Here is a 24,793-nt window from a genome sequence, read left to right as displayed (position 1 = left end):
GGTTCCCTAATAAGGACCTCCCCTATTAGTGGACTTGGGGAGGGTCATAAGAGGAGAAGAGGGAGGAAGGCCAGGATTGGGAGGGGACAAAGGAAGGGGCTACAGCTGGAATACAAAGTGAATAAATTGTAAAATAAATAAATAAATAGATGGATAGATAGATAAATAAATAAAGAAATAAATGAGATTTAATCATTGAAGCCCACTTTTAGAATGTGGGACGAGATTGGATCCCAAGTCCGCTCATTCCAAACTATGAAACCTGAGATGCTTTGGTATTAGTTTATTTTCTCTTGTTGTAGTAACATCCTGACAAAAACACCTTAAAGGAGGAAGGCTTACTTTCGATTGCATCTTGAAGTCGATGCCATTGTAGCAGAGAAGTCAAGGAGCTTGAGGAAAAGGCTCAGGTAGTATCCACAATCAGGATGAGGGCTGCATGCCCATGCTCACTGCACTGCCTCCATTCAACAGGGGCCAGCACCCCTGCCTGGGCATTTGTCCCATCAACAGTTAAAATGGGTCTTCCTACATGAATTAACCCCAACGACATCATCCCTTACAAACATGCACAGAGGCTGCAGAATCCTCCAGAAATTCACTGAGAGGCCTGTCACCCCTGTGATGACAGCTGCTTTTGATAGGTAGTACTCAGCCTTCCATGACATCCCTGTGCTTCAGCCCCCTTACTTGCTAAAGAAAATGAAACGTAATGTCAGAAGCTTGCATAGAAAGTTATATGTAGATGTATAGACTCCTGAGCTTGCCCAGCAGGTCCTCCTTCCCTGGTTTGAATCTTGCAAGTGGCCCTTAGTATTGGACCACATTAGTCCACATTAACAAGGTACTTTGCTCAGGCTAATGTTTCTCTGTAGTGTGGCTTGGCTAAAACTCTAGTTGGTACTTGGACTGTTCTTTAAATACTGTAAGATTTAAAGACTGTAGTCTTCCCATCCCCACTGAATATTAATCCTCACATTTCTTTTTCCAAATTCTGATCACCTTCTAAATTAAAATTTATTTGTCCACATACATTATTCCTTACATTTAATGTCACCATTTAGAAAGTAAATATAACAACAGATTTTTCTTTTCATTTTATAATGGATTTTAATAAAATGTAACAACAAATCAGTATTGCTTCTCTCACCAATTTAGGTAGGAAGACATTATAGTTACATTTGTAAAAAACACAAAAAGACAATCGCCACAGGTTCTTGGTAATACATGAAGCTTTGAAAGTTAAGTCAAAGAAGTTGAGAAAAGAATAGTTGTTGACAACACTGAGAAAAATATGATAGGGAAGTGGAGAGGGAATGGTTAATGATACAGGTGTAGATGGACAGGAGTAATAACTTCTAATGTTTAATAGCTCACATGATAACTGACTGAATAATTTAAAATAGCTAGTAGAGAAGATTTTCCATGTTCCTAACATAAAAAGAAATTTATTGCTGAGAAATATTCCATTGTGTAGATGTACCACAATTTGTGCATCCATTCTTCAGTCAAGGGGCATCTGGGCTGTTTCCAGTTTCTGGCTATTACAAATAAAGCTGCTACAAACATGGTTGAGTAAATGTCCTTGTTGTGTACTTGAGCATCTTTTGGATATATGCCTAGGAGTGGTATAGCTGGATCTTGAGGAAGCGATATTCCTAATTGTCTGAGAAAGCACCAAATTGATTTCCAGAGTGGTTGTACAAGTTTACATTCCCACCAGCAGTGGAGGAGAGTTCCCCTTTCTCCACATCCTCTCCAGCATGTGTTGTAACTTGAGTTATTCATTTTAGCCATTCTGATGGGTGTAAGCTGAAATCTCAGGGTCGTTTTGATTCACATTTCCTTGATGACTGAGGACTTGAGCATTTCTTTAAGTGTTTCTCTGCCGGTCTATATTCCTCTATTGAGAATTCTCTGTTTAGCTCTATACCCCATTTTTAATTGGATTACTTGATTTGTTGCTATTTACTTTCTTGAGTTCTTTATATATTCTGGATATTTACCCTCTGTCAGAAAGAGGGTTGGTGAAGATCCTTTCCCAATCTGTAGGCAGTCATTTTGTTCTGACAACAGTGTCTTTTGCTTTACAGAAGCTTTTCAGTTTCATGAGGTCCCATTTATTGATTGTTGCTCTTAGAGCCTGTGCTGTTGGTGTTCTGTTCAGGAAGTTGTCTCCTGTGCCAATGATTTCAAGGCTTTTCCCCACTTTTTCTTCTAACAGGTTTAGTGTGTCTGGTTTTATATTGAGGTCTTTAATCCACTTGGACTTTAGTTTTGTGCAGGGTGATAAACAAGGAAATCATGAAATTTGCAGGCAAATGGTGGGAACTAGAAAAGATCATCCTGAGTGAGGTATTCCAGAAGCAGAAAAGCACACAGGGTATATACTCACTCATAAGTGGATATTAGATATATAATATAGGATGAACATACTAAAATCTGTACACCTAAGGAAACTAATCAAGAAGGAGGACTCTGGCTAAGATGCTTAATCCCCGTTCAGAAAGGCAAAGAGGATGGACATCAGAAGAAGGAGAAAACAGGGAACAGGACAGGAGCCTACAACAGGGGTCTCTGAAAGGCTCTACCCTGCAGAGTATCAAAGCAAATGTTGAGATTTATAGCCAAACTTTGGGCAGAGTGCACAGAATCTTATGAAAGAAGGGGTAGATAGTAAGACCGGCAGAGGACAGGAGCTCCACAAGGAGAGCAACAGAACCAGAAAATCTGGGCTCAGGTATCTTTTCTGAGACTGATACTCCAACCAAGGACCATTCATGGAGATAACCTAGAACCCCTTCACTGATGTATCCCATGGCAGTTCAGTGTCCAAGTGGGTTCCATAGTAATGGGAACAGGGACTGTCTCTGACATGAACGGATTGGCCTGCTCTTTGATCACCTCCCCTGAGGAGGGAACAGCCTTACCAGTCCACAGAGGAGAACAGTGCAGCCATTCCTGATGAGAACTCTTAGACTTGATCAGAAGGAAGGAAAGAAAGACCTCCCCTATCAGTGGACTTGGGGAGGGGTGTGGGCATAGAAGAGGGAGGAAGGTGGGATAGGGAGGGGAGGAGAGAGGAAGCTACAAGGGGTATACAAAGTGAATAAACTTTAATTAATAGAAATAAAAATGAATAAATAAATAAAAAGGAAAAATTATTTATGTCTAATGTAATAAACAGGCCATTCACCCTAATCTAATGCTTATGAAATGTATGCAAGTAATGAATCCTCATACCATACTCCACAAGTGTGCAAATGCTATGTGTCAATTTAAAATGCAAATGTTAAAGGGGGAAAGCATTAAGAAAGAGTTATAGTTACAAGTTTGAAGTCTTTAAAAATTAAAATTTTATAAAATCATCAACTTAGTATAAGATGTTAATTAAAATACACTTTTGGCGTTACTCATAACATTCAGCTCTCATTTGTCTCAGTGTGGCATTTAGAATAAATAGAGATTATCCAGTGTGTAGAAAACTCCATGTTGTCTGTAGTAGATCTTGTATCATTCTCTATATCTATCTAGTCTATATAGATTCTAGGTTAATCTTCTTTTTTCATGTTGTGTATGATAATCGCTACTGCTGCTATTGCTGCCTGGGTCCATAGTTCCATTTCTGATTTTGGATATGATTTCTGCATTCAAAATGCGACATACAGATTTCCAAGATTGTTACCATCTGGAGAATTGTTTAAAAAAGAAGAAGAAAGAAGGAAAGAAAGAAAGAAAGAAAGAAAGAAAGAAAGAAAGAAAGAAAATAGGCAGCATGAATGAAGTTCTTTTGCCTTGTTATGTCACTGACAGCTGAAAGCCATTCATGAGTTGTCCTCATTTCTTCTGTTATGTTTCGCTTAGAAGAGCCAAATAAGATAACAGATCAAGTATTCAGAAAGGACACATCTAACTTACAATTAATAGCACAGTGTATTTATTTGGTTTTAATTAGAGTCTAATAAATATATTGATAGCATGACTAATCTAACAAAAAAACCCTATAAAAACACACCCTTAGGGCTGAAGAGGTGGCTCACAGTTAAGAACACTGTCTGCTGTTCCAGAGAACCTACATTCATTTCTTAGCACATGAATTCAACCAGTAATACCAGTTAATGAATGGATTAGTTTTCTGTAGAATATCTTGTAAGATATAGTAATCAAAAAGGTAATAAATTATTCCAATCTGGTTGATATGAGTTGTTAAGATGATAGCATACAAGAAAGTCTTTTTGTTTACCAAAAAGTTAAAAAAAAAGAGATCATTTATTTATTTATTTATTTATTTAATCGCTTTACAGCCTGATCTCCTCATACCCACCCTCATGACCCCTCCCCCACTCCACTCCCTCTTTCTTCTCTGAGAAGGGAAGGCCCTCCAGGTGTCCCAACACACCCTGGCACCTCAATTCCTTCCCAGCAGGACTGTCAGCCCTCTCTGAGGCCTGACAATGCAGCCCAGCTAGGGGAAAAGGATCCAAAGGAAGGCAAATGAGTCAGAGCCAACCCCTGCTCCCATTGTTAGGGAACCCACACGAAGACCAAGCTGCACAACAACTGCTGCATATGTGTAGGGGGCCTGAGTCTAGCCCATGCATGCTCTTTGGAGATTTTTCTTAAAAGCAATCTTTTCATTTAATTTCAGTTGAGATGATCAAAGGACTTCCAATTCTAGTTTCAGACTATTGTCAGAATTCACCACCCCATACATCAAATCACATGAAGAAATGAATTCTGCCTTATAGAACTTAAATGCAAAAACACTGGATGTGAAGTAGAGGTTTTTATTTTTTTAATATGTAATTGGATGACACAAGTTATGGTAAAGGTGTGGCCTTTTTTAAGTCAAAAATTAAAACTATTTTGAGAACATGGAGAATTATCTCCAGGTGGTCAATTGCTAGTCTCAATTTTATTTTCGGAGAGCAAGAACAAAGCCATCTACTTCCCATGTGGATGAAGTCGCTATGACTGACAGAACCCCTTGATGCTTGCTCTGAGTTCCCTGGGAAGCCTCTCAGGCTCCATGACCCTTGCCACACATATTGTCCTAAATGTCCTCTTTCATTGAGGATATTTGCCTTTCAGGGCTTCTCTTCCAGGAATCATGATTTTCTTCAGGGATATGCACTCTAAAACTGGGATGCTTTTCAGCTTTTTGTCCTGGGGTTATAAATCATGAAATGTATATAAGGAGCTTTAATTTGGGATGACAGGGAAGCTTTGGTAATTTAAGCCCTCAGGAACCTGGATTCAATTAGATACTTTACTCAGTTCTGTGTTGTGGTCTATAGTGTGTCCTTTCTTAAGTCAAGGACTCAAAGCTTTAAGAGAAAGGAAACAAGTAGGAAAATTTATGAATCTTAAGAAAACAAAAGCATGATCTTTTCATCCCTAGGCACACATAAATTTTTCTTTTATGGCAGTTGGGAAACCAAAAAGATTAATGGTGTTAATATTAAAAGCAAAGCTGCATATGTGTATGTGCATGCACTCACACATGTGCTCATGCACAGATGTTCATATGAGTATCTGTAATGTAATCTTGTTTGTATGTATGCATTTATTCCGATATTTAGAGACTAGGCAGCCACTGACCCTTCTGCTGCTCTGCAGACACATCTCTAAGGCTTGGTCCTTAAAGAGGGGGTCCCCGCGAGTTTCCCTCGCGGTTGGCAGTGGAGTGACATGGATGAGAACTGGTGCTCTTGCCTCTAATGTTAGATAAGGTTGTAGGAGAGAGCACATGTAACAGGTTTATATGACAACACCTAGCATATACAAACACATAATCGCCACATATGCTATTTTCATCTTTCCTTCTTCCACTTGAACATCATATCTCATGCATCATCAGTTACATCGGTTTACTGAAAACACTCTGAGCCTCAATTCTGTCCCCCCTTGTATCAAACCCTCTAATCAATCAAGTCCATTCCACTTCTAAATTTTATTAAACTTGTAAAAATGTCTCCATGTAATTGTATCTCCATAATTAAGGAGAACAAAAATATTCAACTCTTTTCATATTCAGTATAACTACACACATATTTAAATCTTTTAGTAATGTATCCTTTACATTACAGTTAACAAAATAATTACTCCACCATTAATTTTTGTTCATCTGTTTGGTCATTGTTTCTTGATCCACAGTGAATGATTTTACCAGTTAATTTTAATTCTTTATTATTACTTATTACAATTTATTCACTTTGTATCCTGGCTGTAGCCCCTTCCTTCTTATCCTCTGGGTCCCAAAGTCTGTGCCCCCTATTCCCACCCCCTGCCATGTCCCTCCCCTAGTCTACTGATAGGGAGGTCCTCCCCCCTTACTATCTGACCCTAGCTGATCAGCTCTCATCAAGACTGTCTGGATCCTCTTTGTCTATGGCCTAGTAAGGCCACCTCACCAGGGGAAGGTGATCAAAGAGCATGTAGCCAAGTTCATGCCAGTGACTGCCCCTGCTCCCCTTACTAGAGAACCCATTTGGAGACTGAGCTGTGCATGGGCTACATCTGAGCAGAGGGTCTAGTCTTCTCCATGCATGGTCCTTGGTTGATTCATCGGTCTCTGCAGGACCCCCTGGGCCCAGATTTTATGGCTCTGATGGTCTCCTCTCAGAGCTTCTGTCCACCCCCCCCAAATCTTTCTATTTCCCCCTTCTTTCATAAGATTCCCTGTACTCTGCCCAAGTTTGGCTATGAGTCACAGCATCTGCTTCGATACCCTGATGGGTAGAATCTTTCAGAGGCCCTCTGTGGTAGGCTCCTGTCCTGTTTCCTGTCTTCTACAACGAATGTCTATCCTGTTTGCCCTTCTGAATGAGGATTGAGCCTTTAATTTATCTAGTAGAAATTTATTATGCTTTCAATATGTCCCAGACAATCCTGTAGTCATAGGACCCCATCCTAATAATAAACAGTTTCTTAAAAATCAACAAAATATGTCATAATTCTTTGACAGGTGAAGAAAAATAAATTAGGAAAAGAAAATTAATATGCAGAACTTGCATTTTTACAAATCTAAGTAAAAATACTCAGTAAAGGCCTTGCCAGATGATGACCGTGGCTTAGTATAGAACCGACTGTTTGGCTGTCTCAGAGTATTGTCAGTTTTGTTTTAAGAAGAGAAAAAGGCCAGTTTTGCTGGATCTGGGGAAAGAAGACAGTGGAACTGCAGAACAGCATTCAGAGAAAGACAACTGACTTGCCCTCCAGAGTTAGAACTTTTGCTTTCATCCCTAGCACACTGGGAAACTATTGTGTCCCTAGAGAAGACATAGAAACAGCAGTAGCAGTGAATATGTCTGCTGCATTGTGTGTAAAGGGAGGATGGTGACAGTGGAGTCATGGGAAAAGCTTGTACTGTGGGAGACGGAGAGAGACAGTTCACTTCTGATTGTGGTTTGAGGGCAGTGTCAGTAGGTTAAGGAGACAGATTTGCAGTAGAATGAGTGTCTAGAAAGGAGGTTCTAGAATTGGCATTAGTTGTGAGAACTAAGGTGTTTCTTAGTACCAAACTGAAAATACATGAAGTAGGAGTGGGGTTGATAGTGAGAAAATAATTAATTCAATTATCCACATATCAGTTTTGGAATGTTTGTAAGAAGGTCAAGGTAATTAAGAGAATGGAGTCTTTGAGTCAGAAGTAGTTTACAGATATGCATTAGGGAGACTATTGTATATAGTCATAACTATAGCATATAGTTATGAAACCCTATCAGACTAAATGGTATAAATCACCAAAAGCTGTGCATGAATGAAGGGACCTTCGGTCAAGAGCCCACCAGTGTTTATAGAGATCAGAAGTTGGCCCTCAAAGAGGAAATCCAAGAATATTATTACAAACTAGGACCCAAACAGGAGAAGTCGGTATTTAGGAAGGAAGTGAAGAAAATACTGTAAGAAGAAATAATGACGGGTATCATATTTTTTATATCTTCTCCCATGATTTGGTCACCTTTCTAATAGTCTATATCTGTGTTCCATCCTTAAAAGCCATCACAGAACCATGGGACACGGGCATTAATCTTTCTTTCCAGTTAAGGAAACTGAGAATGGATAGATCAGTCTCACTTGGCAAAGTTTCCCAGAGACTAATCTTTTAAGTCGGATCCAGGAAATGTTCCCCAGAGTAGAGTTTCCTAAATATGTCATCAGGAACTCCGCTGCTCGGAGCCTTGCAGGCAGACGGGCCAAGAACTGTAGAGTGACCCAGGAAAGACAACTGGCAATATCAGTGAAGTCTGTGCTGCAGTGGCTACGTTGGCATCTGTCAGCAGGAATTAAGATGAGGGAGGGGAGAAAAAAACAACAGTGTTATTATGAATTAAAATACAAAAAAGGGATACTGCCATTGCACTTTGTACCTCTAGCTTTGATAATGGTTGTCCTTGCAAATGTATATGAGACAACATCTTTATCTCCTTTTCGGTATATTTTAAGTATCCTTTTTATTCCCCATCACATAAAACATGGTAGAACACCTCTGCTCAGTCCCCACCCCCCTGTCCAAATGTACTATACTATTTCCTTTCATTGTGTGGTGTTTTTTTGTTTTGTTTTGTTTACTTTTTTGTTTTGTTTTCAGTGGTCACAAAGTTAATTAGTATATGTTTTGTGGGTTATCATCACATGTTTCTAGTATAGATTGATTTGAAAGTTGAAACAAACATAATATCTATTTGATACACACACATATCAAAATATATTCAGAATTAAGAATATATATGGCTCCTTCTTTGTCAAGCTGTTTAAGCATTGACAGACTGTTTGATATTTGTTTACATTTGGGCATGAAGTTGCAGACAACTTTGAATATTGGCCAGAGCTCATTTTAAAATCATTTGGGGTGGACCATTTCAAATCAGTAAAGGCATCCTTGCATGCCAGCATTTTTCATCAACATTCCTCTACTTATTGGTTCACTAAATGTATTTTAAAATCCCTTGTTCATTGGTTGCTCATAGCCTTTATCTGTTTTCTTTGAAGTTATGAACTGAACTTTTTATTATTTCTATATTAAATGGTATCATATTAGAGAAAAAAGAATAACAAATACCTTTGAATTTCATCACGTATGGGACAATCACTCTGGTTTCTAAGATTTTTGTGAAACAAAAACCATAATCATTTAACTGTTTCCTGTGTTTAGAAAAGTATAACTATCTTCTATACACTGATCTTTCAAAAGACCTGTCAGTGTTTGTGTGCATGTTTGTATGTGTGTGTGTATGTGTGTGCATGTGTGTGTGTTTAAGGCATGGTCTCGTATACTCTAGGCTAGTTTTATACTCATATAGCTGAGACCCTCCCTTCCAAATGCTGGGATTTCAGGTGTGCACAATCATAACTGAGTCTATATCATTCTCTAATGGGTAAAGTGTGTATTATTATAGAGCTATGACTCAAGAAACTTATAGTTATTTATCCCTTTTAAAAAGTTTTCCACAGAATGTTTATTTATATATTTCACAAACATGTTTCCATATACTAGAAATTTGGTGTCAATTATACTTTTTTTTCTCAAATCATAAACATATAGACTTGATTTTTGACTTGAAATGTTGTGTTTTGTAAATTTATTACAATGCAATGTTTTCTCATAAATGGTATTCCCCAAATTTCAACTTACTAGCTTAAGATGGAAAATGCAGCTATCTGTAAAACTATAATAACCCTGCATGTGTGACTATTGCACAATGCCCTACTATCATTAACTTCATTTGGAAGATCAAGCTGTAATCAGAGGCCCAGTGAGTGAATATAGAATTCAGCCTAGAGGAACAATCCTTTAGCAGCTAAAGTAATCAACCCATGAGAATTTAATATCATCTACCTCTATTATAAAGCTTGATTTCAGTACTTCTTTCTTCATGTTCTTCTCTCCATACTTCCATTCTTATCTTGCCCATTGTTTGTCTCCAAACTCTTTCTGATTAACCTTTTTGTTAATTTTTATTATCATCACTTTTTCACAATTTATTCACTTTGTATCCCCCTCCCTACCTCTTCCTTTCCTATCCCTCTCCCCTGGTCCACTGATAGGGGAAGTCTTCCTCCCTTATTGCCTGATCCTAGCCTATCGAGTCTCATCAGGACTGTCTAGACTATGCAGCCTGGCAAGGTCTCACTTCCAGGGGGAAGTGATGAAAGAACAAGAAACAGAATTCATACTAGGAAACCTACTTGGAGACTGAGCTGCCATGGGCTACATCTGAGGTCTAGGTACTCTCATGACATGTTCCTTGGTTACTGCATCAGCCTCTGCAGACCCCTTGTACTCCTGTCCCCTCTGGGTCCTTTTCTCCTTCCCTTCTACCATAAGACTCCTTGAGCTCTGCCCAAAGTTTGGCTATGAGTCTCTGCATCTGATTAACCTTTTTGTATTATAAGTTGCATTTTATACTAGCCTTCAGTTCCACTAAGGCTGAGAGGTAAATCTTCCCTGACTACACCATGAGAAATGTTCTGAAATCTAGCCATCATTTAATCATATGAACTTATATATGCCAATGATCATACATACTTTACAATAAATTGGAAATAGCTTGAGAAAGTAACTCAAAAGTTAGGGATTCCATCTTACACCCATAAGAATAGCTAAGATAAAAAACTCAAGTGAAAACACATGCTGGAGAGGATGTAGAGAAAGAGGAATCCTCCTCCATTGCTGGTGGAAGTGCAAACTTGTACAACCACTTTGGAAATCAATCTGGTGCTTTCTCTGAAAATTAGAAATAGTGCCACCTCAAGATCCAGCTATGCCCAGCTATATCTTGGGCATATACCCCAAAGATACCCCACCATTCAATAAGGACATTTGCTGAACTATGTTCATAGCAGCTTTATTTGGAATAGCCAGAATCTGGAAACAACCTAGATGTCCCTTAATGGAGGAATGGATACAGAAATTGTGGTACATCTATACAATGGAATACTTCTCAGATATTAAAAACAAGGAAATCATGAAATTTGCAGGCAAATGAATGGAACTATAAGAGATCATCCTGAATGAGGTAACCTAGAAACAGAAAGACAGGCATGGTACATGCTCAATAATAAGTGAATATTAGCTATATAATATAGGACAGCCATCTACATAAAGAAGCTAAACACTAAGGAGGACCCTAGAGAGGAAGCTTAAATCTCATTCAGAATGGCATACAGGATAGAAACCAGAAGCACTAGAAGAGAGGAAACAAGGTGGAAGTCTACTATAGAGGGTTTTCTGAAAGGATTCACCCAACAAGGGATCAAAGCAGACGCTGAGACTCAGGGCCAAACTTTGGGCCTGATGAAAAGAAATAGCTACAAAACAACAGAGGATTTCATATAATCTGAGTAAGAGTATGAGTATGAGGGAAAGCATTGTGGAAATGTGATTTGTGATGACACAGCAAGGGAAATATGAACCTAGTTTCCTAAGCTTCTTATATCTTGAAGTTCAATGCCCCCAAATAGCAAAAGACTTCATGCTGTTAGATCTTACCCAGGGATCTGTCTCTTTAGTTACTGGTTTGAGATCTCACAAAAGCAGGCCTTGCAGGTGGCCTCCTTAACTGTCTGAGGAAGTTTAAGATAAAGCTAAAGTTATAATCCATGTTCATGAGATATTCCGCTAATGGGGTAAGTTGTCATTGTAACTTGTCTCAAATGCCATGAAGATGTTATTTCAGCCACTCAGCTACCAGAGAAGCATGTGTGGTGAAAGCTGAGTTTATGATTAATTCATGGATTAGTAAATTCTTAGCAAAACTTAAGCATATTCCCATAGTGTTTCAGCACATTTTCTGAAGTTCAAATAATAACAAAATGTCTTGTTTTTTTTCCTCATTTAAAGGAACATATATTGCTTGAAGATCCAAAAGATGTGATGATTGCAACTGTTCTCTTTTTCTACAACCAGTTAGTTTCTCAATTGCCATTTTATAAAAGTTTGCAAAGGTCTTGCATAGGAGGAACCTTTCATAGTAAAGGAAGATTCTTGATTTTAAAATAATCTTTAAATCTTAATTCTGAGTATATAGCTCAGTTATATTGAGTTTCATGCATGCATGTGGCATATTTGATCAAATCCACTGCTTACTATCTTAAAAAATTTCTATAGCCCCTTCTTCATTTTCACCACAATCTTATATGCTCTTTTTTTAAACCACATTGAATCTACTGGATCATACAGTCTTTAAAAAAAAACTTACCCTTCCTTCCTAGCACCATCAGTTGTCAATAGCTTTTCAGCTAGGGCTAGGCTAGCCCTGGCTAGGGCTTTTCTCGATTGAAGCAGTATCACAGGGTTGTTCTGCTTTCAACTTGGCCCAGGATCCAATGGCATTTAAGACTGAAGAATTAAAGGAAACATCAAGTCATAGTTGTTGGAAATGCTGCATCTGAACAGCTGAGACTTATATTCTGAACATTGAATAAAATTGTTCTAGAACATTTTTGGTAATGGAGAAATGAATTCTGGAGGTCACAAACATTAATGACTAAGGGAATCTAACAGGGAGAATATTCTTTTATTCATTTTGCACTAGAAAAGTTGTTTTGTTTTGTTTTGTTTTTTCTACCTGTGAAAAGCAAAGTAACTTAGAAAGCCTTGGTGACTGGGGTAGACTACATTTCTATTTTTGTTGAGTAACTGGTTGATGATACATTTTTAATAGGAAAAAAGATAATACAATGATGGAAACAAGTGAAGGTAAAGAGAAAGCAGATGTGATAAAAAGATAAAAAAGAAAAAGTGTATCATTGGCCTTTGGCGTTTTGAGATTTTATTGAGCCTTCTACAGTGTTACTCTGGATTTATAGAGGTGACAGGGATGATAAGAAGGCTTGGGAACGTTAACTGAACAGTGTTTTATTAAATGAAACAATAGAAGAAGAGGGGTTTACTCAAGGAAAGCATAGAAAACAAAGAGGACAGAGAACTCAGTCTGGAGGTCACAGACTTTAGTGAATAAGGAAATTTAACAGAGAATGTCTTTTATTCATGCTACACTAGAACATCTTTTTCTACCTATTAAAAGCAAACTGCATTGTCAAAGAACGCCTTATCTTCTGCGTACTTTAGCCCTTTCAACTGCATAAAGCATAAATCAGCATACAATGCTTCACTGTGGGTCAAAGTTCTTTAGGGGTTCATTTTTTTAACTTCAGAGTATTATTTACTCTTAAGTCCTGTAATATTGGAAGGGGGAGTCACATTAGAGGCCAAGAGCCATATTTGAAGTATCAAACATTGAACTGAAAAGACCATGCTGGTGAACTCTTGAGCAAAAATACTGTAACGAACTTGAAAGAACAATTCTCAATTTCATATGGAAAAACAAACAAACAAACAAAAAAACAGATTTGCTAAAACAATCCTGTACAATAACAGATCTCCTGGAAGTATCTCCATCCCTGATCTCAAGCTGTACTATAGAGCAACAGTCATAAAAACTGCATGGTACTGGCATAGAAACAGAATGATGGATCAGTGGAATCAAACAGAAGACCTAGAAATAAACCCTCACACCTACAGATGCCTAATTTTTGACAAAGAAGCCAAAAAAATAAAATGGAAAAAAGACAGCATCTTAAACAAATGGTGCTGGTCTAACTGGATGTCTACATGTAGAAACATGCAAACAGATCCATATTTATTAACCTGCACAAAACTAAAGTCTAAGTGAATCAAAGACCTCAACATAAAACCAGACACACTAAAAGTGTTAGAAGAAAAAGTGGGGAAGAGCTTTGAACTCATTGGCACAGGAGACAGCTTCCTGAACAGAACACCAACAGCACCGGTTCTAAGGTCAACAATCAATAAATGGGACCTCATGAAACTGAAAACTTCTGTAAAGCAAAGAACACTGTCATCAGAACAAAACAACAGCCTATGGATTAGGGAAGGATCTTCACCAACCCTCTATCTGACAAAGGGCTAATATCCATAATATATAAAGAACTCAAGAAGTTAAAAAGCAACAAACAAGTAATCTAATTAAAAAATTGGGTATAGAGCTAAACAGAGAATTCTCAATAGAGGAATATCGAATGGTAGAGAAACATTTAAAGAAATGCTCAATGTCCTTAGTCATCAGGGAATTACAAATCAAAACGACCCTGAAATTTCACCTTATACTTATCAAAATGGCTAAGATAAAGTGACATCACATGCTGGAGAGGATATGGAGAAAGGGAAACCCTCCTCCATTGCCGGTGGGAATGTAAACTTGTACAACCACTTTGGAAATCAATCTGGTTCTTTCTCAGAAAAATTAGGAATAGTGCTACCTCAGGATCCAGCTATACCACTCATTGGCATATATCCAAAAGATGCTCAAGTATACAACAAGGACACTTGCTCGACTATGTTCATAGCATCTCTATTTGTAATAGCCAGAATCTGGAAACAACCTAGATGTCCCTTAATGGAGGATTAGATACAGAAATTGTGGTACATCTATACAGTGAAATACTACTCAGCTATTAAAAAAAAGGACATTATGAAATTTGCAGAAAAATGGTGGGAATTAGAAAGCATCATCTTGAGTGAGGTATCCCAGAAATAGAAAGACACACATGGTATATATTCACTCATAAGTGGATATTGGCTACATAACATAGGATATAGATACTAAAATCTATACTCCTAAAGAAGCTAAACAACAAGGAAGACCCTAGGGAAGATGCTCAATCCTCATTCAGAAGAACAAGTGAGAGAGACATCAGAAGCAGGAGAAGACAGGGAACAGGACAGGAGCCTAGCACAGACAGCCTCTGAAAGACTCCACTGACAGAGGTATCGAAGAAGAGGCTGAGACTCATATCAAACTTTGGGCAGAGTGCAGGGAATCTTAGGAAAGAAGGGGGAAATAGAAAGATCTGGAGGGGACAAGAGCTCTAGCAGGAGACCAACAGAGCCATAAATACTAAGCCCTGGGGGCTCTAAAGAGAATGATACCCCAACCAAAGACAATGCATGGAGAGGACCTAAAACCCCAGCTCAGATATAGCCCATAGTCTCCAAGTAGGGCCCCTAGTAAGTTGAGTAGGGACTTTCTCTGGCATGAACTCAGTGACAGGCTTTCTAATCACCTCCCCCTGGAGGGGGTGGGGGGATGTGCAGCCTTGCCAGGCCACAGAAAGACAATGCAGCCAGGTCTGATGAGACCTCACAAGCTAGGGTCAGATAGAAAGGGAGGAGATAGGCCCGCCCCTATCAGGGGACTAGGGAATGGGCATAGGGGGAGAAGAGGGAGGGAGAGTGAGATTGGGAGGAGATGAAGGAGGGGGCCACAGCTGGGATACAAATTGAATAAATTGTAATAAGTGACAATAATAATAATAATAATAATAATAATAATACTGTATCATGAAAAGTAACTGGTACCTAACAAGAGATCTGGTTCGGGGAAGACAATGAAGCATAGGGAGATGGGGTCATTTTTAAGAAATAATGTTATGTTCTACAGGGTCCATCAGAATTTTAGACCCTTCAGGAATTCTTCAGCGTGAATATGAATTCTATCACATTAGTTTGAATTTTTGTTAAGACATATTTGTCCCAGACTCTCATTCTAAGTGATGTGTAACTAAATTCTCATAAAAAAATCTATAGTGAGATATGGTATGAAAACGTACATGCAGGCAGAATGCTGTATAAATAATAAATAAATAAATCTTTAAAAAAGTTTTGTGTTCCTAAAATTATCAACCTCATTTTAACAGATGAGGAAACAGGCAGAGAGATTAGGTGGGGGGGTGAGGCAGCCATAGTGGTCTACCTCCAGAATCTGAGCTACGAGTGATGCACTAGCTCTTTACTCCTGGAAGTTTGGCATATCCATCCACAGTAAATATTTCACGTATCACTCTGTGCCCACCTACCTTGTATTATCATGTTTCTATGTCAAAGCTTGAAATTAGTGTAGTTTTCATTATATATCCAACTGTATGCTTCATAAAGAAACCATAAATTAATATATATGGTTTTAGGGGTTGTATTTTTGTAAATAAAGTGTCATTTATTGACATTTAATTCCAATTTTAATAGATTAAACCTTTTGAGTGTTGTATCAACATACAGCCAGTGGTCACTAAGTACTTTTTTCATGATTTGTACATTGTTTTATTCATTAATGCAAAAAATCTTATAATGAGTCACACATCCCAGTAATTAATTATACATATTTTTGACTTTAAAAACTTATGAATATAAACTTTGGGAAGAGTGCCAGAAACCTTAGGGAAGAAGAGGGAGATAGAAAGACCTAGAGGGAACAGGAACTCCAGAAGGAGAATAGCAGATCCAAAATACCTGGGCCCAGGGGAGGGCTGCAGAGATCTATACTCCAACCAAGGACCTTGCATGGAGGGGCCCTAGACCCCCCTGTTCAGAGGAAGTCCATAGGCTGCTCAGTTTCCACGTGGGTTTTCTAGTAAGGGGAACAGGGACTGTCTCTGACATGAACTCAGTGGCTGGCTCTTTGATCACCTTCCCCTAGAGGGTGCAGCCTTACCATGCCACAGAGGAAGATGATGCAGCCAGCCTTGATGAGACCTGATAAGCTAGTGTCAGATAGAAGAGGAGGAGGACTAAGGGAGAGGCATAGGGGGAAAAGAGGCAGGGTGGGTGGGCCTGGGAGGAGATGAGATGAGGGATTGAGCTGCAGCAGGAATACAAAGAGGATATATTTAAATAAACTACTAACTAAATAAATGGAAATTTAAAAAACACTTATGAATAGAAAGCGTCTATCTTATTTAATAACTTTCCCTCAAAGCATTCTTGTGTTTTAAGAGAGTGACTAAAATGAGCTCATAGTCTACTATGGAAGTAAGCTTTGTTATACAGAGAAAATAATGGAAGCCATGTTAAAAATGCAGTTGTATGTATCATTCATAGAAATGTTGAGCTGGCTTTAGTTACTGGAAAGCCCACTGTTTTGTTATCATCTTCATTGATCTTGTCTGTTTTCAGTGTGGGAACTATAAGAAAGAATGCCCATCTCCTCCAGGTCTTACTATTTCCCCCTTCCCTGCAGTCTGCCCAAAGTTTGGCTATGAATCTTAGCATCTGCTTTGATACCCTACTGGGCAGTGTCTTTCAGAAGGCCTCTGTGGAAGGCTCCTGTCCTGTTCCCATTCTTCTACTTTGGGTGTCTATCCTGTTCGCCCTTCTGAATAAGGATTAAGCTTCTTCCCTAGGGACCTTCTTATTTTTTAGCTTCTTTATATCTATACATTTTAGTATAATTATCCTATATTATATGTCTAATACCCACTAATAAGTGAATATATACCATATGTGCCTTTCTGCTTCTGGGTGACCTCACTCAGGATGATCTTTTGTAGTTCCATCCATTTGCCTGCAAATTTCATGATTTCTTTGTTTTTAATAGCTGAGCAGTTTTCCATTGTGTAAATGTATCACAATTTCTGTATCCATTCCTCTGTTGAGGGACATCTAGGTTGTTTCCCGATTCTGGCTATTATGAATGAAGCTGCTATGAACATAGAGACCAATAGAGCCAAAAAAAAAAAAAAAAAATCTGGGCCAAGGAGCATGCCTGTAGAAGACCTAGAGCCCCTGCTCAGATGTAGCCCATGGGCATCTCAGTCTCCGTAAGGCTTCCCTAGTAAGGAGAGCAGAGGCTGTCACTGCCATGAACTTGGTTGCCTGCTCTTTGATCACCTCCCCCTGGCGAGGTAGACTTACTAGGCCACAGAGAAAGAGGATCTAGACAGTCCTGATGAGACCTGATAGGCTAGAGTCAGTTAGTAGGGAAGGAGAACATGCCCTATCAATGGGCTGGTGGGGGTATAACATTGGGCTGAGAAGAGGGAGGGAGGGTGGGACCAGGAGGATATGAGGGAGGGAGCTACAGCCAGGATACAAAGTGAATAAATTGTAACAAGTAATAGAATAAAATAAAATAAAAATTAAAGAGTGCCTAAATTGTAGGTGGTCCTCTTCCTAGAGAATTTACAACTGTCAGAATCACAAGAGACTTCTCCAAAGTTTCCTTTTTAAAGGTTATTTTTATTTATTTAATTTCGATCTGATTGTGTTGAAATGACTTATTCTTTTTCACTTATTCTGTGATTTTTGTTGTCACCAAAGTAGCTTGGGCTCTTGTATCAGTTCATGCTATGGTTAAAATATAGATTGTTTTGGACTTGAATACCAACACATAAAGTAGTGAATCTGAAAAACATGTGCTCCCTCAGCATGAAAATCCCTTCCATATGAGAATGTGTTCCCTTTACATAAGGCTCCCTCGGCTTACCACAGGTCGGTTCAGTAGAGTGAGGACACCTAGCACATCTATGCTACTTTAAGGTCCCTGTGACTGCTAACGACTGTTTAGGTACTCTACGTGTCATGGTGTAGAGGTACAACAATTTCCTTGGGAAGTGATTTTCCATGAAGGCATCTAGTCTTGGCTTCCATGGGTGTGCCAAAAGGCTCTTGGATCTATTGAGCCTAATTCATTTTTGTTTTTCTAAACACCGTCTCTTCAACTTTTAGCCGTGCAGACATCAATTTAAGGTACAGATTTGCATTTTGTCCATCATGTGCTACTCTTCAAAACTTGGTTTAAGTGAGGATTTCTCATATTTATTTGATTAAAATAAAATGGTTGTGTGTATAGTAGTGTCTATCAGTGAAAAACGCACTAGTGCAAAGATTTGAAGACCTCCTAAATTCAAATCCCTAACCCTGCAAGGTGATTAGAGAGAGTCAATCCCATAATTACCCTCTGATATTACATGTGTACTATGGCATGAATAAGCCTGCAAACACACACAAACACACACACATACACACACACACACACACACTAAAATAAAATAGTTAAATATAATTCAAGAATGCTCAATCATTATCAGACATTTTAAGGATTTTCTTTTGCCAGAACTTAACTCTATTTAATTTTCAACTTTTGTACACAGCTTTCTTTAAAGAAAAATATTTTATTTTAAATTTCTTTTAAAAAGTGTGCCGTATTAGGTATCAACAGTAATGTATGAGTCATAAACTCGGTTTTTTAATGAATTGATTTTCAAAATATCTGCTTTAAAATAACAAGGTTGACCAAACTCTCATCTCATATTTCATCCTTTTAGTGCTCTGGAGAAAGAAATCTTGACCTATAAATGTAACTTTAGTTTATTTAATGTTTTCACAGTAAGTTAAAGGTTAAGGTTCTATAAGTTAAAATAATGTTATTAAATATTTATACTGCCTAATGCCTCACAGAATAACTTTAAAGTCAGCAATGAGACATTTTTCTACAAAGGGTGTGCTGCATTATTTCACAGGGCATTCATAATCGAAGCTCATCGCGTACGTGTTGCATTGCCATACTTTTCCAGTTAATTTGTTCTTTATATATGTTTATCTGTGTTTCAATTGCATTTCATTAACTCATAACCTTCTTGTAAGTTTGAACTTTCTTTCCATGTTCAAAGAATCCCTTTAATTCAATTTCTCTGTTTCTCCTCATACAGTCTGACAGCCAGATATGCAGCTCAGTGTAATCACAGTGGAATTGCAACCAGTCAGAAAAAGCCTACTAGGTCAGTTCATGTCTCTAATCTATTGTTTGTTAGTGATATTCAAGTAAATGCCAGTGATATTCCGTCCAGCCACTCTACATTTCCTAAAGCCCGACACACTTCTAAGGGTACTAAATTTAGAGCACCCAGTCCTTCTAAGCAGATTTCCATCTGGAGACTTTGGGATAAGTGAGTTAGGTGATTAAATGCGTTTAGAGGTTTGACGTTGAGTGAGATTTAGTAGTGCGCAGTGATGTCTAGGCAAGAGCTGTGTCCTGGGCTTACAGTAAGTGAGGAAAAACAACCTTGAAAGTCTTTGATCTTTTCAAGGTCTCAGAATCTGAAAGTTATACAACAAGATTTTTAACAGTTTTAAAATAGGCAAGTGGGAAGAAATTAAACTAGGATGATATTCTCTATATAATAACTTAAAATTCTGCTTTTGTGGCATGTATTTAAAGATAAATATACATGCCTTTTTACAAAATAATGATATATAAAATATTGGAAGAGCATGTTTTTTTTTTTTTTTTTTTTTTTTTGGTTCATGTTACTCTTAAAAAGGATTGATGGTTGTTCAAGCCCACTGGATGAAACCAATACAATGGTTTTCACTCTGATAGGCCCTGCCATGTGCACTCACATGCCCTGAGGAGCTGTCAAGTGGTGATTTGTTCACCATTGCTTCAGTCATGACTCAGGCTGCCCAGTACTAAATAAAGGGCTACCTCCGGTGGCTTGATGCCATTGGTCTCTTTCTCTTGCCTTGTTTTGTTTCTTTTTTTTTTTAACATGAATTTTCTCAATAGTAAATATTTATTCTAGAGAGAAAAAAGTTTAAAATTAATTAATTAATTAAAATTACAATAAATGGCATATAAATCACTATATGTGATCAGTGAGTACCTTCATAGCTCCTGTAAAGATGTGAGCATATAAGACATATTCTAAGTCCCTTGTTCTAATGGAATTTTTCTGTGTCACATACTCTTCCTCTCTCTTTCTCTCCCTTTTTTTTAAACTTCATCTCATTTCCCTTTTTATTGCTTTGATGAATGATCTGGAGGCTCTGGCTGCCTGTCAAATTAGGGTAATGAGAAGAGCAAATGTATCTTTTAATTTGTTTTAATTTGTTCTTCTGAGGACTGAGGATCACTTAACTTCATGGGTCACGGTAAAGATTAAAATGCATCTTAATTGCTTTCTAGAAGTGGGTCAAGTTTCATTGCTAACAGGGCAAGTTTGAGGACAAACTGTTTACACACGAGTTTGGAATGAATTTCAAAGTCTACCATTATGTCTACAGCAATTGCTCTCATATTTACTGGGATTGGGACGTTTGGCCCACTTAGTTACTTGACTTCTTCCTGGGGGGAGTAGTCTCTGGTACTGTAAATTCCTAGTGTCTGTGGTTATGCTGTTGGAGTTACAACCCCTTGTGGAGTTATTTGAGAAAAGAAATTGAAAAGCTGGAGTCATTTGGAAAAGATTCTAATCTTGTGTATGACATAACTGCCAACAAGCAAAGCAGCTGAAGAGAATATTGATTAGTTGTAGTGTTTAAATGCTAAAGTACAGTCAAAAATGTGAAAGCCTTAACTGCTTGTAACATCAATACAGTTCTAGTATTTGTATTTTCCTAATGTTCATTGCATTTTGCAGTTCTACTACGATAAGAGATTTCTATTTTTAAGGGTTTATGTTCCAAGTCAGATAGTGTAGTAGAGATGTGTTGAAACCTGACGTGCTGAATAGATTGGCAATTTGGACATATAAGAGATACAAAAAGAAAAAAAAAAAAACCTTAATTTTTTTTTAATCTGTATTACAGCTTTATACGGACCTATCTTTGTTTTCAAACAGGAATTTTCAGAGCAGTTCACAATCTCATTCACATGGTGGCAGCACATGCCCACAGCGCTGGCCGGATCCCTGTCTCATTGTCTCAAAAGCGTCAATGCTAGCCCTTAAGCTGTAGGTTTTTGTTCATATGTGTCAAGCTTATGCTTCATATATAAAACACAATGCAAGCTAAAAACTTAGTGACAGTTTATTAAATGATTGACAAGTGAAATTTTAAAGGAAAAAAATAAAATAAAATATAAATTGATCCAAAATGAAACATAGTGGTAATCTTAAAAAAAAAAAAAAAAAAGACTGTCAGGTCATGAACATCAAGCTCTTATGATGATAAGAGACACGGTCTGCATGAACACATGACTTGTTCTTCATACACAAAAAGTATTGAGACTGCCTTTACTCCAGGTATATTTCAACTGTCATTCTACTAACAGTGATTTCTCCCTGAGGTTAGCATTCTGTTCTTGTCCCATGTGATGAGGTGGCCACAAGTTAAAAAAAAAAATCACCAACACACAGCCCACTCCCTTTTTTTGACCAACAAATGGAAGATTTTTGTCAGACAGGCCAGCTTAATAGAATATAATCATGGCTTTGGTTATGGCACCATGTTTTAATGTAACTTATTAGCTTAGCTAGTCAACAAATCATTGCTGTTTGCCTTTTGTTCAGTAGTGTATCCTTGCCGTTAATTTTCAAGTCTTAGCTAAAACTATGTTTTATATACTGGTAGGAACATTTTTACCAACTTCAGATTACTAAGTAATATGCTAGGAACTCTATAGGGTTAGATGTCACTGTTACTCTTGTAACAGAAAAACTTTAGTTTTTCTATCTTTGGGGAATTCTTATTAAGAAGTAAAACTAGATTTTTTTTATGACAGTCTCTTACTTTGTATCCAGCTGTTTGTCTCTCAAACCATCATTTTCTGCTAAGTAGGTCATAGATGATCCTGTATTGTGGGGTCCCACCGACTCTCCCTTGTTCACTCTTCTCTTCTCCTTAGTTTCTGAAGTGTACAATAATGATGAAATTTTTCTCGTGCTATTTCAGGCTTCCAGGGCCCTCTAGGGTGCCCGCTGCGAGCAGCAGCAACAAGGCTCAGGGAGCCTCCAATCTAAACAGGAGAAGTCAGAGCTTTAACAGCATTGACAAAAACAAGCCTCCAAGTTATGCAAATGGAAATGAAAAAGGTAAGTGTGCATCTCTCACGTGATTCTGCCCCAAGTCTAATGTATGTCTTGTGAATTGCACACCATTTTTTTAATTTATATTTTTTATTAATTACAGTTTATTCACTTTGTATCCCAACTGTAGTTCCCCCCCCCACTCTCCTCCCAACCCTACCCTCCTTCCCTTTTTTCCACCCATGCTCCTCCCTCAGTCCACTGATAGGAGAGGTTCTCCTCCCAATCCATGTGATTCTAGCCTATCAGGTCTCATCAGGACTGGCTACAATGTCTTCCTCAGGCTGCACCCCCCCTGAGGGGGAGGTGATCAAAGAGCCAGCCACTGAGTTCATGTCAGAGACAGTCCCTGTTCCCCTTACTAGGGAACCCACTTGGATACTGAACTGCCATGGGCTACATCTGTGCAGGGGTTGTCTCCATGCATGGTCCATGGTTGGAGAATCGGTCTCAGAAAAGATCCCTATGCCCAGATACTAATTCCAATAGTTGAACAGTGGAGCAGCTTGGGGATGGGAATTTTGTCAGAGATGTTTCCTAACTCCCCGCCATCATGAATTCCAGTTTCCTTCTGGACCTTCCTCTTCTGTGGAACATTTCAAGGAAATAAATTCATGTGTTTTAAAGTAGATAGTTATAGAGCCAAGCATAAAATCTGTTTCACAAAAATAGCTACACTAGATGCATATACATAGCATTTTCCTATGCCTTCCACATTTTATGAAAATGTATCCTGACATCAAAGTGCTATCTTAAATTGATCTGGATCCTTATGTCAGTTAGCATAAGTGACAAAGTGTGAGCATTTAAGGATGATGTATCAAAAAGTCACGATGCAGTGAACAGGCTGTGGTAGTGTACAGCTGTAATCCCTGTTTTTAGAGGTTAGGGTAGGAGGGCTATCGCATATTTGAGGCCAATGTGGGTTACACAGTAAGTCCCCAAATCACCAAGATGACAGCGTATGGCCATGTTTCAAAACAATAAGAACCACAAGCAGTAGATAATATTTGTGATATTTGAAAGCAGCAGTAGTTGAAATGTCGTGACCTCAGCTTTCCCTAAACATCAAATTATCCATATCTATGTTTTCTTTAAAAAATTACTTAATCACAAAACAGATGGGCAAGAAGGACAAAAGTATGTGTGCGTGAATGGTAGATTATAGATGATCTGTCACCCCCACAGTTCTCTATGATGTGCAAAATGGACATTTTTAAAGGTGCCAGCATGGGACTTGTGGCTCTTAGATCAAAGCCCAGTGGAATGGATGGATGTGTGGCTCAAGCTTGTATCCTAAGGAAATCAAGAAGCGGTGTTTGTAAATACCGTGGCTGTTGGAGCAGTGTTTCCAAATCAGTAAAACTTCCCATTTCTCTCTGCAGTAACCTACCCTACATAGGAGAGTATAAAGAAATTAAGAAGTGATTCACATGTTTTGTCAGACCTATTGGGAAGCTTCATTTGAGTAGTTAAACCAAGCTTGCACTGTTTCACCGCTTGTTTTAAGAAGTAATTAGGTGGCATTCCTATACTCAGACATAAAGTGACAGGTAAAATCATGGACTAGACACTGTACCGTGATAATTTTTCCTTTTAACTAAGGCAAGGGTTGGAAGATCGTAACCCCCTGAATAGCAAAGCAATGTGTCTTAATATCTGCCACTTTTTAAAACTATCCTCCACTGAAATATGCCCCACTTCTGAGCTCAGACGTGGTAAGGGGAGAGGAAATAGAGTATGTGTTTTGAAGTCTGGAGCTTTAAAATTAAGAACAAAGTGTCTTCTGTAGAGAGAGATTAAGTACTCAATGGCTCATAATGACTTTGCAAGTTCAGAAGTTTAATCAAAAAAGTTATTGCTGGCATAACTGAGCTTAATTAGCTTTCAGAATATTTTGAAATCCACTTGCTCTTTACATTCCTGATTTACTATCTTAACCCATACTAACAAACAGGTTGAAACAAGGAAAAAACATTCTCTTCAGGGATCAATCCAAAGGAGATTCAATGATTTTTTAATAATGCTTTATGCCACATATACAGCTATTTTTCAAAACCCAAATATAATTACTCTTCTTTTACAAACTTAGTGACCTTGAACATTGTTTGTTTTTTTTTTCCTTGTATTTAAATAAAAGTATGTCCTTAAAGGCTTTTATCTTTCTTGGTAAGGCAGGACATGGGAA

General features: G+C 38.1%; 1 protein-coding gene across 8 annotated transcripts in view; it reads left to right on the top strand.

Annotated features, from left to right (window-relative positions):
* Nav3 (neuron navigator 3) overlaps positions 1-24,793 on the top strand; it is a 560,089-nt gene that overhangs the window by 347,132 nt on the left and 188,164 nt on the right. For 7 of the 8 annotated variants that reach the window (XM_060378026.1, XM_060378025.1, XM_060378030.1 and 4 more), the window contains exons 6-7: positions 19,510-19,578; positions 22,472-22,611. In XM_060378026.1, coding sequence (XP_060234009.1) covers positions 19,510-19,578; positions 22,472-22,611 — 209 coding nt within the window. The remainder of the gene's footprint in view (positions 1-19,509; positions 19,579-22,471; positions 22,612-24,793) is intronic. The other variant, XM_060378028.1, reaches the window with a different exon arrangement.

The sequence above is a fragment of the Meriones unguiculatus genome, chromosome 2 (assembly GCF_030254825.1).
Source record: "Meriones unguiculatus strain TT.TT164.6M chromosome 2, Bangor_MerUng_6.1, whole genome shotgun sequence".
In the NCBI taxonomy this organism is placed as follows: domain Eukaryota; kingdom Metazoa; phylum Chordata; class Mammalia; order Rodentia; family Muridae; genus Meriones; species Meriones unguiculatus.
This window is presented reverse-complemented; position numbering and strand designations above follow the sequence as displayed.